The 17,488-nt window shown below is 39.9% G+C and overlaps 1 protein-coding gene across 1 annotated transcript in view; it reads right to left on the reverse strand.

The window, feature by feature from the left end:
* The window catches only part of SNX5 (sorting nexin 5), a 1,365,310-nt gene that overhangs the window by 252,991 nt on the left and 1,094,831 nt on the right, over positions 1–17,488 (reverse strand). The window contains 1 exon segment of the mRNA XM_044056982.1: positions 1,420–1,579. Coding sequence (XP_043912917.1) covers positions 1,420–1,579 — 160 coding nt within the window.

Consider the following 17,488-nt stretch of genomic DNA (forward strand, 5'->3'; position numbering starts at 1 on the left):
GCTGATGAATATCTTGGACAAATACTGGATGATAGGTGTGCTTTTTCTTTTCAAAGAGGGGTCACCTCAGGAGGTTACTTCAATTTTTATAAACGTGCTTTTTTTCCCAGTATTAAGTCTCAATGTACTTTGGATGGTAGCACTTTGAGGGGGTGTTTCCCTTGTGGTCATTGTAGTTTTTGCAAATATGTGGTAAAACCTAAGGAGTTCAGTAGTAAGAATACAACATGGGTCTTAGAAATTAAATATTTGACTAATTGTAGTATTGACTGGTTTATTTACTTGGCTGTTTGTAATTGCTCTGCATTTTATACTGGACAAACGTCCAGACCCATGAAGTTACGTATTTCAGAACATCTTAGTAATATGAGAACTAAGGTTATTACCAATGCTCTGTATAAGCACACTCTTGTGCATAGTAATGCTAATTTTCAATTTACTATTATTGATAAAGTAGGTGGCCATACATTTATTAAAGCCAGATGGCATGAGATAGTGACCAGAAAGCAAAAAGGTTGGATAATCAGACTTGGTGGACTTTTTCCACCGGGTCTAAATGAACATCTGTAACTTTCAATGATTTATGCATCATTTTTGTTTTCTGGTATTATATTTAGTCCTGACAGGGTAATCATGTTTTTTGGTGAAGGGTTTATTTAAATTATCCAGTAGTTCTTGTCAATCTAATTATTAATTAGTTATTGTCTGATTGGATACTTTGTGATGCTTCAATGATTTATAAGAGATTAGCTTTGACTTATCTCTTTTTTACATTGATAAAGGCTTTTTGGCCCAAACCGGTCTGTTTATAATAAAGGGCATTTTTATTTCCCATTTGGTGCTGGCAGTTTGTTTGATGTTCTCCACTAGGTTGCTTGGTCATCAACAACACACTATTCAGGGCTGCTTGTTGCACACAATTACTGAGCACAATGCATGAAATATGTCTTTGTACTATGAATGGATCCCAGCCCATAAATACGTTTGCTGCCCAAGTTCAGTGGTCGGTAAAAATTAAACTGTTAAAATTTAGGCTATGCAATATTGTATGCAGCAGGGCAGTTTCCTCAAACCTGGCCTTCGAAAATACCTGAACACCAGCAGGATTCCACCAATATGCATGATAAAAGACCTACAAAATGAAGTTAAAAAACAGCCTAGCCGATGCACTCTGAAATAAACAGTAAACACCTAAAATATTTCTGAATGCAAAGTTCGCTATTCTGCCTCCCACATACTCTTATACTTAGATGTTATTTAGTATTATGCACTTCCAATGAACATTAAAAAATGAAATACAGCAAGAAAATAAGTTATAAAGGCTCAAAATGGTTGAGGCCTGTTCACAGAAATCATGTGTTTCCTATTTTTAAAATAAGTGCATTCTTACATAAAAGCAAACATCTGAAGATATTTTACCTTGTTTGGCAGACTCTGATATTTTCTCAAATTTTTGACAGCTAACTTGCTGCTGTATTTCTGCTTGCTTCACATCTTTACTTTTTAGCCTGGCTTTGTCCAGAGCCTTATTTGAATTTTCAAAATCAACAAGTGCTCGTGCTCGTCTGTATAAAAGATCCTTAAGAGAAAAATAAAAAGATACACATTAAAGGGTGAATCAATGGCAAGAAAATGTAAACCCATTGATTTACTAGGACAAAGACAACACATCCTTTACAGATACCAAAAGCACATGTCTTTCTAACCCATCCATTCATTGATTTTTCAAATACATATTAACACCATTCTGGGTACACCATGAGCAGTTGCCTATTCCCCAAGCAATAAGTGTACCAAAAAGAATCCTAGACTGGACACCAAATGCTCACAGGACAAAAGCCCATAGCTACATTTCAAGTTCAACTAGAAGGCTATTATAAGTATCACCAATTCACCTAGCAGTATGTCGAAGATGTGAGAGCAAGCTGCAACCCCAAATGAAAACCCATGTGGTCAAAGGGTGGGCCATAAAGAAAGTACTCCAATGGGGAACCTACCACTTGTAAAGATGGTCATCAGTGATCATCCTGTGAATCTACCAGTCCTTTGTCAAAGCTTTCCAAGACAGGCTGAACTCTGACAATCACACTATCACAGCCATAGACTGCAGTCACGACTAACTGCTTGGTGAGCACAACTGCACTTCAGGAAAACTTTGCTAGTACAGTCCCTGTGGCAACACTGCCAGACACTTGAAGACCCTTCTCAATCTGTAAGGGGCCTCCTCTCTCCCCCCTCTTTCATCTAGCCTGAAAGGAACAGCAGGGCCATAGAGGCATGACAGTGATCAGGATCTAATTCCTGTTTTGGATGGTCTCAAGTCTTGGGAGGCTTGATTGAAGACAAACTCCTATCCCCAAAAGGCAGCATCCAGAATAGACTTACAGACCTTATCCTTAAAGGAAGAGGAGTGCCTCGGTTATGTAATCATTTGCAGTTGTATGCCTGCCACCTTAGCCAAAGCATCAACACAGTCTTATTTATTTTTTTTAAAGAGATTTGCCTTAGGGTTAGACCTTTCATTCATGCCCAAAAGTACATGTGAGAAAACTTTTATTTTGGTCTCCATCCCTCTGTCCTTACTCCCGTGTTAGGTATTATTTATTCCTCTCCTGGCCAGAGAGTCTGAGGATGAAATTGGGTCAGGTGACAGCCAGGAGAACTTGGATGCCATTCTGCAGGAGATTAATAGATATATACTTACAGCCCTCATTAGCCAGAGAGCATTGTGCAATGCCAAGCCACAAAACAGGTTCAAGCTGCTGCAACCTATGATGCTCGACAACAGTGTATGTACTCCTTGAGTGGGCTTGTCTACTTGATATACAGCACATTTCTGGACCTCCTCAGAGAAAGTCTTCATGATGCAAGATGACACCAATCCTGCCCCCTGTTCTAAAAGGATGGGAATGTTCGTGTTTTAAGTTCACTCCCATCTTGTAGTGCTGAATAGTAGTATCACATTTTTTTCCACACTCTGTGTACAATGCTAAATGTACAGGTGCAATACAGTAGAGCTTTGAAAGAGACTCTTGTAGCAGGTACCACTTCTCAGTTTGATTCATTATGCTCCAGTCCTTTACTGTCCATCGTCCTAATATTAAGAAGTGTATGCGCACATAACTATAAAAGAGGAGCCACCCTATGCTCTAGTCCCTGGTCTTCAGTGAGGATACATTAACAGGAAGCACCTTTCAACCTCAACCTGGTAGAGACAAGCAGACATCACCTCTTCATTCCTTTTCTCCCCATCTGGCTTCTCCATTATTTGTTTGTCTTTTCGGCTTTTCCCAGTTAGGGGTTGCTGCAGCGGAACTCCAGCCCGCTAATGATTGGTAGTAGATTTTTATGGTGCTGAGTTGTCAGCCCAACCTTCAGAGAAGGCACGCCCATTCACGCATGTCTTTCGGAGGCCATTCGACCGTGGGGAGGACATGCAGACTCCACACAAAGGCACTCCAGCAGAGAATCAAACAGGAGAACCTCTTGCTGTGAGGCAACAATGCTACCACTGTACCACCGTGGCTTTTTGGCTTCTCCATTACTGGGACTACTAATTGAACATAGGCTGGCTATGTAGTAGGGGGCTAGATCCCACTATATAATGTAGCTAGCAAGTGAGCATGCAGAATCATTTCAGTGTCACAGTCTGGCAAGTCTAAACATATTTGTCTTGAGCTGCCATTACATTACAACTAAAAATCATGTATTTCCCTATATGAGTAAACTTTAATGCATTGGAGAGAGACCATAATTATTCCTTAAAGTGCCATGGCAATATGTCTGGCCCAACTTCTGCAATGAACTACAAGATTGAGCTAAAGGACGGAATGGCAGCCTTAGGAGCATTTTTTACTCAAATATCATAGTATTCCTTGGATGTTTCACCAAGGATTTTCAAAAGCAAACTGACGGTCTGTTATACACAGGTAAATGCAATGTCTTATGGGAACATTACAGAAAGAGTCTGTCCTACTGCATGACACTATTTCCATTAGGGTTGAGTACATGCGTTCTGTTCAAGGTGAAAGATTCAGTACACATCTAGATACACAATACACATCTGTATTGCTATAGTAATAAATTAGAAGCAAAAATCATAGTTAGTTCAATACAATAGGAACTTTTTTGTCAATGGATTTATGGCCTCACCTCAACACACAAATTTAGACTTGTATAAAATGACATATTACATTAAGAAAAGGGTGCCTACTAAATATTTGAGTATAATAATTGTAGTATGAACATGGTAATAGTGAGAGCATTGCAAAAGTAGTATGTGGGAGTATTCCCTTTACTTTGACATACAGCAATTTAGGAGTCAGTATGGGGAGACCGTCTTCTTGCAAATACTAAGTAGTAACGAAAGCTAAGAAAATCTGACTAAAATATCTGCTTTAGCCAAAAGTCCTACCAGTGTAACATTTCGCATGGTTGTTTAAGTACCTGCTACTTGAAGTTCTACTGCACAGTATGCCATATAGTCACAGGACAACTTGCTGATCCAGTTAATTGAATTCCTTTCAACCAGTGTCCATGTCATCAAATATCATATTCACAATGAGAAAGTGAACAGATAGTGGGAAAAACAATATACATAGCCTAGTACCTACCTATGAACCTATCAGCCCAAGGGCCTATGTAAGCCTAGCCAACAAGGTTCCCTGGCTTATGCCACTCAAGAAAGTTATTTTCCTGTCCACTGTCGAGCAGAGACAGAAGTGATCCCAGGGGTGCATTTCCCATTCACTCATCAAGATTTTTCTTGAAGAGTGCTAATGAAGAACTTTGTTTGACATAGATGGGTAGCCTGTTCCAGTGTATGGGAAGTCTCTGGGACAGGAATCTATCCCTCCAGCATGTCATGTTTATTGGTTTAGGTCCCTAGAGCGTGTAGCTCGTAAGGACTGGGATTTCTTTAGGTGTGGCATGCCCAACAGCTCTGAGGTTGACATAGCTTTATATGTTAGGCAGAGATCACCTTGGAGTAGGTGATATGCTATGAAGTAAAGCTGGAGTTTGAGACAGTCAGTGTAGGGCATTTGTTTGAGGCCAGTAATCCTCTTTGTGAGGTACTTCTGTGGCCTTTCCAGCTGCTTCAGATGTCTTGTGAGGTACATTCCAAAAGGGGCGTTGTACTCTATAATGGGTCTAATGAGTGTCGAGCAGAGGGGAACAATGACCTCTTTTTTCCTGGATGAGAACCCTTTTATGATGCTGCGCCATGTAGAAGGACTTCCTGACTACTGTGGTGATGTGACTATCAAAGGAGAGACTACTGTCCACCTGGGTCCCAAGGTTTCTTATCACACATTCGGTGTTAAGTAGATTGCTGCCTATGCGGTAGTTCATGGGCACAGAGTTTTTACCAAAGGGGATGACACTGCACTTTTTGGCATTGAGCTTGAGGCCATGGCTCTGACACCAGGCATCTGTCTCAGCGAGGCCCTTCTGTAGGATGTCCACATCATTTGGGGACTTGACTATGGCTCCTAGTTTGCAGTCATCTGTGAACTTCATTAGCCAGAGGCCTTCTGTTAGCCTGAATTTCAGAGAAGTAGATACCAAACAGGAGAGGTCCCAGGATGGAACCCTGTGGTACTCCACTTGTCACTGCTTTGAGGTCAGATTTGGAGTCTGCAACTTTTACAGTGTGGGTTCAGTAAGTGAGCCAGTTGGAAACCCATCTTGTGACGTAGGGATTTATACCTAGTTTAGTGAGTTTAGCTATAATTCCAGAATGGGGGATGGTGTCGAAAGCCTTGGCGAGGTCAAGATAGGCTGTGTGAACCACCTTACCCTCATCTACGGCTTTGGTGACTGCCTCAAAGAAATTGATCAGGTTCAGGAGGCATTATCTGACTTTCACAAACCCGAACTGGGTGGGATCCAGAGTTTGGAGGTTACCATTGTTTTTGTATACGAGTTCCAGGATGATACGTTCCATGGCCTTGCAGACCAGGCTCATCAGGCTAATAGGTTGATAGTTCCCAGAATCAGTGATGGCTCCCCCTTTGTGGAGTGGGATAACTGTTGCTGTGCACCATTCAGTGGGCACAAAGCCTGATGCGAGGCTATTATTGAACATGGTGCTTAAGTCAGGAGCCAGTATGTTCTGAAGTTCGTGTAAAACGCAGCCTGGGATGTTGTCCGGTCCCATGGATGCTGTGTTTTTGGCTTTAGAGAGTGCAGCTTTTACTTGTGTAGTTGTGATTGCAGGGAAACTGCATTCTTCCTGTATGGATATGGGCCCTTTAGGGGATGGGGGGGGGGGGGTAAAGTTAGCACTGAACCTATCTGCCAGGATGTTGGCAATATCAGTTAGTTCTGTAATTGTTGTGCCATTGTGCTGTAACTCAGAGCAGATCTGGGTGTTGCCATCTAGATTCTTGACATAGCTATAGAATGCTTTGTGGTTGTCCTTGGAATTAGTGGAGATTTTGTTTTCATAGCTAGCTTTGGAGGATCTTATAAGTGATCTCAGCTTCTTACTGAGGCTGACCGGAGAGCTCCTCCACTCATGGGATTTTACTCTCTTTTGCAACAGCTTCTTCCTTCTGTTTGTACAGTTTGTTTATGGCAGGGGACCACCAGATTGGCTTCTTTTTTTTGGAGGATAGTGTCTTGGTTCTGTTTGGGATAGCATGATCTATGCACTCGTGTAAGTGCTTATACAGTGCATTTGTGTAGGATTCAGCAGTTGTAACTGTATTGTCCATCTGCATGGGAGTCATGAAGTTCACCACTTATAAGAAGCATGAAGTTGGCTTTGGAGAAATTTTTTACCATGGTTTCCTTAATGTGGGGTGGGGGCAGGATGTGGATATCAAGAGTGATTATCTTATGGTCGGATAGAACCAACGAGGAGTGGACTTCAGGTGTGGAACACCAGTCACTCATGTTAGTAATAACTAGGTCTAGGATATTGTTGCCCCTGGTGAGGGTGTGGATAAGTTGATCCAGGGCATTGGAGTTTATGAATTCCAGAAAGTGTTGAGCTAAGGAGTTGGTACACAAGTAGTTTTCTCAGTTAATGGTGGGGTAGTTAACGTCGCCCATTATTAGGGTGTTTGGTTGAACCCTAATATTTTCCAGCACATCAAGAAAAGAGGAGTGGAAATCCTGGGGCATGGTGGGGGATCTGTAGTAAGCTACAATTTGGATTGCAGTTTTGCCCAGAGTTAGTTGTACTTGGATAACCTCAGATGCATTATGCTGAGCAACTAGCCTGGAGGTGTGGATATCCTCCACCTTTGGTGTTTAGGTCCAGGTTACATGGCCGAAAAGTGTGGTATGAGTTATAGCTTGGTAGTGCAGGGGTGCTCTCTGGAGCCTTGAACCAGGTCTCAGTCACTGTACAGATATCGATGTTCTCCATTTTAAGGAGTGCCTCGAGTGAGTGCATTTTCAGATTTTCTAGCACTGAGTAGCATTAGCCTCAGTTTTGGATTGCCTGTTCCTGTAAGGTGGTGAATTTGTCATTTGACCCTTGACTAAAAAGGCACTATAGGGGCAGCAAGAGCCTTAGCCAGTATCCGGAATCCCAGGGGCGATAGGTGCAGGCCATCTATGGCAAAGCATCATGGTCTGTCGACCATGTCATCCCAAGCAGACAGATACTGGGATTCCCTTAGAATGACACCAGAAGCTTAGCCAATTGTTGAAGTCAATCATTTTGTCCTTGTACTGCAGTATCATTCTGGGCGATGGCAGAATGCTACTTAGGGCTACGGTCATACCTGCCTAGGCTACAAGATTGGAGAGCTCTTCCATGTCTCTTCATGTAGTCCAGGGAGGTACATCTCAGGTCATTCACAACAACCTAGACAATGACAGTCTCTTATTTGTACTTGTTGTGGAGTGACAAGAGTGCTTGCATTATGTGGCGGATCCTGGCACCCAGCAGGCAGCTGCCAGTAACCTTCTCCTTGTTTAGCCTGATGAGTGGGACATCAATGTGCCTGACTATAGAGTCACCTATGACTACTGTGTTAGGTACGTTGTTTTGCCTTATTGGCTGTGGTCAAGTGGTACACTGAGTCTGTGGGCTATGTGTCATTTGGGTTGTGTTGGGGGATGGAGGTTGCTTGCGTTTCTGCTTTAGAGGTCTCTGTTGCTCAGATAGATTATTGAGAGCGTCCGCGAATGTTTTTGTGTTTCTATGTGTGGATTTTGGTGGTGTAGATTTAGTGAGAGTATGTGATGAGTGTGGTGTGGTGCAAATGTTTACCTTCTCCTCATGACTGTCAAGTTCAGTCTTGGTTGGAGAGCGCTTTACCTCCAATTTGGCTAGATAAATGCATCTCTCACAGGTTGTAGTGTTGGGTAGTAGGAGGAGAGGGTTGTCTGTATATATGAGGTAATTTCTACATGGCCTCAAGATGCCCAGATTCATCAGATAGACAGGAGAGAACATTCGTAGCTGACCCTTGGACATTCCTGAATAAAAAAACTATTTTCCTCTAGATAAGTGAGGAAAGTGAATACAAGGGCTGTTTTTCTCTAAGCAAGTGAGAAAAGTAAATACAACAACTGTATTCCTCTGGGTAATGAGGAAGGTTGAGTGCTATAGTAATTAGTAGCTTATTTGGTGCTTACAAGCTCTGAATAAGCGCTGAGCATGAATAAGCAAATTTAAGGGCTAAAACTAAGAATCTATCTGCACTAGACGAGTTACAGGACAGAAACAAGTGCAAATGTGGGCTTTCAAATCAGAAAGTTGAGAGAGATGGAAGAGATTTCCCAAACGGCCAATAACTACAATTTCTGGGTAAACAGGTTACCTAGTGCTTACCACTCCCACTGATAAGCTAGAAGGCTACCCTCCAAAACAGAAAGGCTTTGGGGGGCTCAGAAGCTTACATACAGTCCTGGATACAGCAAATCTGTATCTGGAACACTAGTTACAGGAAAGGTAGGAAACAGGCTTACAGTTTTTTTTTTACAGAAAAGTAGCTAAAACAGTAGTAAAAACAATTTGCATGCAGTGCAAGCTAGCACACGAGTATGTAGCAATATTAGACCAAACACAGTTTAAAAAATGCAATTAAATTAAAAAGGACTAAAAGCAAATGCAGAAAGAGTTCATTAGGCAGAATGTGGTAAACAGATGGGACTGGGGGATTGTCCCAGATCAAATCTACAGTGGGGCGGGCAACTGCAAAAGCCACCAAAACTACAAGCCAGAAATATGGAGGGTGGGTGGGACAAAACAGTTTCAGCAGAGATCTAAGCAACAATTAACAGTACAAACTCTAAAACAAAAAAAATATACTCAGCTCTGTATATTTGCAGATAGACTGGAAGGCAGTCTCTCAGAACACAGGTTCCAGCAATGAAATGCAGGCTGTTACTAACAGGTCTAATTTTATGCAAGTGATCCTCGAGTCAGATAACACACAAGCTGTTTTTACCAGTTATACCAACTGAAGACATGGCAGAAAATAGGGGGAGGTGGGGAAAGCAGTTTCAACAGAGATCTAAGCAACAATTAACAGTACAAACTCTAAAACCAAAAAATATACACTCAGCTCTGTATGCTTGCAGATTGGAAGGCAGTCTCTCAGAACACAGGACAGGTTCCAGCAATGAAATGACAGAGAACCTATGGGTTTCCCTTTATCTGGAACTGTGTGATCACAGAGCAGACACACACACAGACACAGACACACACGTATCAGGGTTTCCTCTTGAAAATATACTTAAGGCAACTTCCTGAGAGGAGCTGCTCCAAGATTGCTGCTTAATTCTGCACTTCAACATGGCTAACAGAAAAAGTTGGGGAAAACAACGGACAAGTGGATGCTTAAAAAAACATCATAAATGAGGCTGCAAAAAATGAAATCAGTAGGGGAAGTGAAAGTGAAGACTGATCCAAATGATGGAAAACAAAAACTGCCAGGGATACAAACTTCCTTTTTTTAAACAAGAAAGATCTTTAATAAATTATCACTTATGACACAGGCAATTATCTTCTTCTTTCGGCTGCTCCCATTAGGGGTCACCACAGCAGGTCAACTGTTTCCATTTCTTCTTGTCCTCTGCATCTTGCTCTGTCACACCAACCACCTGCATGTCCTCTCTCACCACATCCATAAACCTTATTTTAGGCCTTCCTCTTTTCCTGTTACCTGACAGCTTCATCCTTAGTATCTTTTTCCCAATATACTCTGCATCCCTCCTCAGCACGTCCAAGCCAATGTAATCTTGCCTCTCTGGCTTTGTCTCCAAACCTTCCAACCTGGGCTGACCCTCTAATATACTTATTCCTAATCCTGTCCACCTGGGCTGACCCTCTAATATACTTATTCCTAATCCTGTCCATCCTCGTCACACCCAGTGCAAATCTTAACATATTCAACTCTGCCACGTCAAGCTCTGACTCCTGCCTTTTTGTCAATGCCACTGTCTCCAGCCCATATAACATAGCTGGTCTCACTATCCTCTTGTAGACCTTCCCTTTCACTCTTACTGGTACTCGTCTGTCACAAATCACTCCTGACACTCTTCTCTACCAACTCCATCCTGCCTGTACGCTCTTCTTCACCTCTCTTCCACACTCACCATTACTCTGAACTGCTGATCCCAAGTACTTAAACTCATCCACCTTCGCCACCTCTACACCCTGCATCCTCACCATTCCTCTATCCTCCCTCTCATTCACACACATATATTCTGTCTTAGTCCTGCTGACCTTCATTCCTCTTCTCTCTAGAGCACATGTCCACCTCTCCAGGGTCTCCTCCACCTGTTCCCTACTCTCACTACAGATCACAATGTCAATTGCAATCATCATAGTCCACGGGGACTCCTGTCTGATCTCATCTGTCAACCTGTCCATTACCACTGCAAATAAGAAAGGGCTCAGAGCTGATCCTTGATGTAATCTCACCTCCACCTTAAAAGCATCAGTCACTCCCACTGTAGACCTCACCACTGTCACACTATCCTCGTACATATCCTGTATCACTCTTGCATATTTCTCTGACACTCCTGACTTCCTCATACAATACCACAACTCCTCTCTAGGCACCCTGTCATATGCTTTCTCTAAATCCACAAAGACACAATGCAACTCCCTCTGACCTTCTCTGTACTTCTCCATCAACACTCTCAGAGCAAACATCGCATTTGTAGTGCTCCTTCCTGGCATGAAACCATACTGCTGATCACTAATCATCACCTCCCTTCTTAACCTAGCTTCCACTACTCTTTCCCATGACTTCATGCTGTGATTGATCAGTTTAATCCCTCTGTAGTTACAACTCTGCACATCACCCTTATTCTTAAAAATCAGTACCAAAACACTTTCTCCATTCCTCAAGCATTATCTCATGTTCCAAGATTTCATTAAACAATCTAGTTAAAAACTCCACTGCCATTTCACCTAAATACCTCCATGCTTCCACAGGTATGTCATCTGGACCAACAGCAATTATACATTTATATAAAACTGCAACAAACCATATTGACATATTTTCAATTGCAAACATTACATAATCACATATAACCATCTACACAGTCAAGGACAATTGAACATTACACAGCTGATTCAATTCCTGCCCTCCCTTAAACCTCATTCCTCCTCCAAAACATTATTCTGTATGTATTCTTCCCACAATTCCCATTTTTCTATGTAATTTGCTCCTACTCTTCTCTAAAGACCCCACTTTCAGTTCTTTTCTCTCTCTTTCTATATTCACTTCTTCTAGTATGGCTAATTTAGGCATCAACTTCCATTTTCTAGTAGTTACCTTTTTTGGCAGCCACCATAAGTAAACTCAGCAAGGCCTTACTATGTCTAGGCAGTTCCAATTATGTATCACAACTCAAAAAATAATTTCCTTAGTTACACCAATTTGCTCACCCAGTATTTCTGGCAGAGTAGTCTACACAGAATTTTTAAATTCTGCCAACTCATTACACTCCCAAAAATATGTTCCTAATTGCCTTCTTTTCTTCCCCATCACACCTCCAATATTTACAATCTACCCGAGGAAATTTTTTTTGGAGTCTATTTCGGGTATAAAAATACCTATGCAAACACTTCCAAGCAAAAATCTTAAATCTTCCAGACTTTGTTGCATATTTGGGATCCATACATATATCTTTCCATTGATTCTTTGTGAATTGATTATCCAGCCTCCCCTCTCATCCTTTCTAATATCCTCTGATTCCTATTGTTATCATGCAATGTTTATATATGCCCTACTAATTATCCCCTTTTTAACAGCAGCTTCTTTTCTAGATTCAACTAAAATCTCTAGCAGTGCTGGTCTTTCAATTAAAATCCTGCTATTCCTTTCTCTTTGCCTATATCCAGATATCAGTCTTTGATAAGGAAGGTGGTCTCTAGCCTGCAGTCCAAATGTATTCTTGGATTATCCTCATTCTATTACCTTTACCTCTCTGTTTGCTCCAAATACCTTGATTCCTTTGCCAGTTTTCTCCAGTAAATTCCAGCCCCTTCTTGACTATTTAGCATAATTTCATATAAGGTCTATATTGAACTTCTGTGGACTGCACTGGTAAGACTTTCTGTTTATCAGTCCAAACTAACTCACGGACTACTGGGTCTAAAGTATATCTCCTAATAATACCAAAACTCTCTAAATTTCCTACAAGTTCTACATTTCTCTTGAACCCTGGTTCCCAAGCCCCATACCATCTAAACAACATCTGTTTGTACTCAATATACTGTACATACTGTTAGCACATTTTATTCTCATCAGTATTCTTGACTGAAGGCTATTTATTTGTACCGAAACATTTCCTTCCAATTCAACTGCATTCACTGAAACAAGTAAAGTGTAAAATATAAAATTAATATACAAGCCTGCTTTAATGCAATTGCATTTCAAGGTCAATGCAAAGAAAATACTGGATTTATGTCCAGCACACTACATATAAATGAAACCTAATCTTACAACTGAAATGTCCTTTTCTGATTTTATCAGGTACAAAATATCATCTGAAAATAAAGCCAACTTTTCTTGATTACCATACCAGTTATAGCCTTGAATTTCTGAGCCCCTTATTTTCTTTGTCAATGGTTCTAACAACGCAAACAGGGTGAAAGAGGACACCCAGCCTGGTTGCTCTATTCTAACATACTTAAATAAGAAGTCCCACTTTAATTTTCACCTCCAGTTTCTCATACATCCTCCTAATTAACCTTATTATTGTCTTAAGGAATGCAAATGCTTCTATTGCTTTAAGCAAAATCCCAGCTTACCATTTTGAATGCATTCTCTGCATGAAGACCCACCAACAGTGGTTTTCCTTACATTCTGCTTCTCTTTGGATCATCATTGTTTTATTAAATGTTGTCAAATGTTTGCCTCCCCTCCATAAAGCCACATTGGATCCATAGCTATCAATTCTGGCATCGCCTTTGCCATTCTTTTAGTCATTATAGACAAATCCTCTACAGTCATGGTTTAGAGTTGAAATGGGCTTATATGAACCTGGATCTGATGGCTCTTTACAGTCTTTACGTATTACAGCCACCACAGCTTGCTTCTACAATGTTGGTGTTTCTCCTCCTTTTAAAACACTGAAAAAAACACTTTGCAGAACTTTATCATTTCTTTCCCTTCCAAACTTCTACAGGAACATCATCTATTCCTAGAGACTTTCCTGTAGACTGGTTGTACACCATTTTTATTTCATCCACCCTATCGTAGCAGTTGATAGTTGAGCTTAGTTTACCTTTGACCTTGGCATATTTAATCTTTCAATAAACATTTCCATTTATACTTTCAATTCCACATTTCTCTGCTTTATACAGATTTTTATAACATTTCTGAAATATTTCTAATACCTCTCCAGGATCTGTGGTTATTTTCCTTGTTATAGACTTCCTAAACTTGACAACAACCCTTTCTACTTTCTGTTGCCTGAGCTGTTGTGCCAATTGCTTTTGTGCTCTAGTTTAAAAAAAAAAAAACAGTTGCTTACCAGCAATCTTTTTAAACTCATTCATATTTTACAGGTAGTCTCTTAATTTTCTCTTTCGCACTCTGCAGTTGTGCCTCTTCTTGTTCGGAGGGATTCCCCCTACTCTGCAATACTTTATCCTTTGTCTGTTACTTCTTAACCACATCTCTTTCTTTTATTTCTATCTTGATTTAAAACTCCACTTTCATTTTACCTCACTCGCTAGCCATATTTTCTGGAGTACTATATTTTTATTTAACCTTTGTTTACCGGGAAAGTTGGACTTGGAACAAAGCCAATTTTCAGCAGAGGACCAGAGAGAAATGCTCCAGATGCATATCTTGGTGTTGTGGGAGGAAACTGGAGCACCCAGAGGAAACCCACACAATGCAAGGAGGACATATAGACTCTGCACAGAAGGCACCCCAGTAAAGAATCTAACTGGAGAACCTCTTGCTGTGAGGCGACAACGGTACTGATGTACCACTGTGGCATCCACTACCATCCCTAATAACTCAAATAATTTTCACTACCTGTTCCTAAAATTTCACTGTTTCACAGGTGGGGGAAGCACCAGTGTCTCATCTTTAGTTTGTTACTCTACATTTTTATTTTAGTTATTAGTGGCACATGATCTGAAATGATTGGATGTGTATTAACATTTTCAATTAAATGCACATGTTCCTGTGAAATGTAACATGTTTAGCCTAACCCGTTTTTTTATCTTGGGAATATGTAAATTCTCTCTCCAAGCTCGTATTACAAAATTCAGTTTCCATACCAAATATTTTTATAAATTTCTTCAAAAATCTCCCTTTTGTTTACTATATTTCCCTTCTATGCCCCCCAGATAACATCCTCACTGTTGCAAATCAAATTCCAGTCCCCACCTATAAGTAATATTTCCTGCTGAAAGATGATCATTTCTCACACATTTTTCCTAAGCTTTACTCTAGCAGTTTTAGATGGAATATAAATACATGCCAACACAATCCTCCTCCCTTGTCAGTAGCCCCTTGCTACTACAAATCTACCATTACCCAATATCAATAATGGAGCTCCTGTAGCAATTAGGATAGGCACCCTCCTTTTACTTTGTCCTAGATATTCCACTGAATAACCATCTGTAAATCCTTTTATCAAATTCACATGCTCAGTTCTTTTAGAATAGGTCTCCTGTATCACAGCTCTTTGCACTCTGCATTTATTAATATAGTTCACTACTCTTTTTGTATACATCTTTGAGACCATTCACATTCAAAGATAATATGGAAAGTGCTGCCATTATGATAAAAAGTTATTATTCCCACCTGTTATGCATAACAGCCTTTTTGAATGTCTACTTTCAACTTTTGTGTTACATGCATATACTAATGTTTTGCAGGTTGATCTTTTATGCAGTTCTTTCTTGTCATATCCACGTGAATCTATGCCACATCTTACAAGACTTTTTGTTTTAATAAAAACCCTCAGAACACCTCCATAACCTATAACTTAATACAAACATTCAAAACTATGCTCATCTTCAAATAATGAAGTTTAACCCTCCTAATAGAAGCAATTGTCCCCAACTGGCAGCTATACTCACAGGCTTTAAATGACCTATAATGAAGGTTATCCATGCTAAGATGTGTGGTACAGCCAGAGCTTCTACTTACACCAAGTGCTGTCTGCTTTTGTTTCATCTTTATTCCCCTCCTAGAAGTAAACATCTTGAATGGTTTCAGAAAACATTCATTTTTTGGCCATTGAGAGAGAAGTATTTTTGCCTTCTTATTCGCTTGTCTCCATAGAAACATGATAACCAGATACAGTTGCCTTCAGTTACAAGCTTCTCATGTTGCACTGTGAACACTTATTTGTTAAAGGAAAACTTTTCATTATACTAGATGTTCTTTTACTTACTTGCTTCCACTTAAAACTTGTTAGATCAAGTCAAATGCCTTAGCCCAGTAATTCCCATATACAAAAGTAGGAAAAAGCATATCCATTTTATTTATATTATGCTGTGTATACTTTTACAACTTGTCCCTCATCTCAACAGCCTAATAGTAAAAGCCTATTATCTTACAAACATGCTTTTGTTCACACTCTTCTCTTTACAATGCAGTACTTACATTTCTTAAACTAAACAAGAAAGCAGAAAGAAAAAAAAGGGCACTTGTTTACTTTTTTAATATCTATATACACAACATTTATACTGCCTTTACTAACACTAACATGCAGTATGTCAGGTTTTATAAAAATACTGTTAACAAAAACTGTTTAATTTACAGTTAGCTTTTTCCATCCTCTTCCCCACTCCTTAATCTTATTCCAAACTTTAATGACTTTGATAATGACATAGTGTTGGTTGAAGTCCCTTCAAGCAAGTTAAAGTAAAGTATAAAAAGTCCAGTTCTTGTTTCTTCTGATTTCACAAATGGGACTGATGCTTTGTAATCCCACATTTTTCATTAATTTCTTAGTTACGTTTTTTCTTCCTGTATCTCCATTCCCAGCTGTAGTCTCTGGTTCATTTCCAACATCCTCCTGCTTCTTCTAGTCAACTCCTCTGCTTTTCTCAGTCTCTCAAGCATTTTCCTTTGGAATATTTTGGAAAAGGCTTCACTTGCAAGGTGTCTCTATGAGATTTATTATCAGAAGAATAAGGAGGATTCCTCTTTGTTTGATAGCTCTCTTCTAGTTGGACAAACTGTTGTACTACTTCTGCATTAAAAAACAACTTTGATTCTCCAGGAAAAAATATTATGAAGTCAAGTCAAAGTAAACTTATATCATTCAGAAATACACAGCAGTGTAGCTGAACAAAACTATAATGTTTTGTTCTGAATGCAGGAAACAGTTGCACATATAGACAGAGAAAAATTAATAAAATATCACAGTAGAAATGTAGTAGCAATTAGTAAGTAAATCTCACTTTCTTCTTGTCCAGTTTTAAGAAATGTAGGTACTACAATGAAACAAAAAAGAAAAATCTAGTTAAAAGAGCATGAGAAAAGAAAAATTACTAAGGGGCTACTGGCAAGGAAGGAGGATTACACTGGCATATATTTATATCCCACCTAAAACTGCTATAATGGAGCTCAAGTAAATTCTGGGAGAAATAACCAGCTTTCAGCAAAGAATATTACTTACAGTTTGATTTGTAACAGTGAAGATGTGTCTGTGGGGCTCATAAGGGAAATATAACAAAGGAGAGTCGATTTTTGAAGACATTTATGAAAATATTTGGCATAGAACATGTGAATTCAGTGCTAGATGTTCAGAGTGAATTATTTCCCAAGACACAAAAACTGGACTAGATTACACAGAATTTACATTTCCACAGGAACATGTGCACTTAATTGAAGGTCTTGACATGCAACTAATAACTACTTCAGATCACGTGCCAATAACTAAAATAAAAACACAGGGTATTGAAATAAAATTGAGACACTGGTGCTTTCCCACCTACCTGTTGAAAAGAGTGGAATTTAAGGAATGGGTAGTGGAAATTATTCAGGAGCCATTAGAGAAGATATACATTTCTTCTGCAAATAAAGCGAGG

This window comes from Protopterus annectens, chromosome 1.part2, assembly GCF_019279795.1.
Source record: "Protopterus annectens isolate FY-2018-M chromosome 1.part2, PAN1.0, whole genome shotgun sequence".
Taxonomy (NCBI): Eukaryota; Metazoa; Chordata; order Ceratodontiformes; family Protopteridae; genus Protopterus; species Protopterus annectens.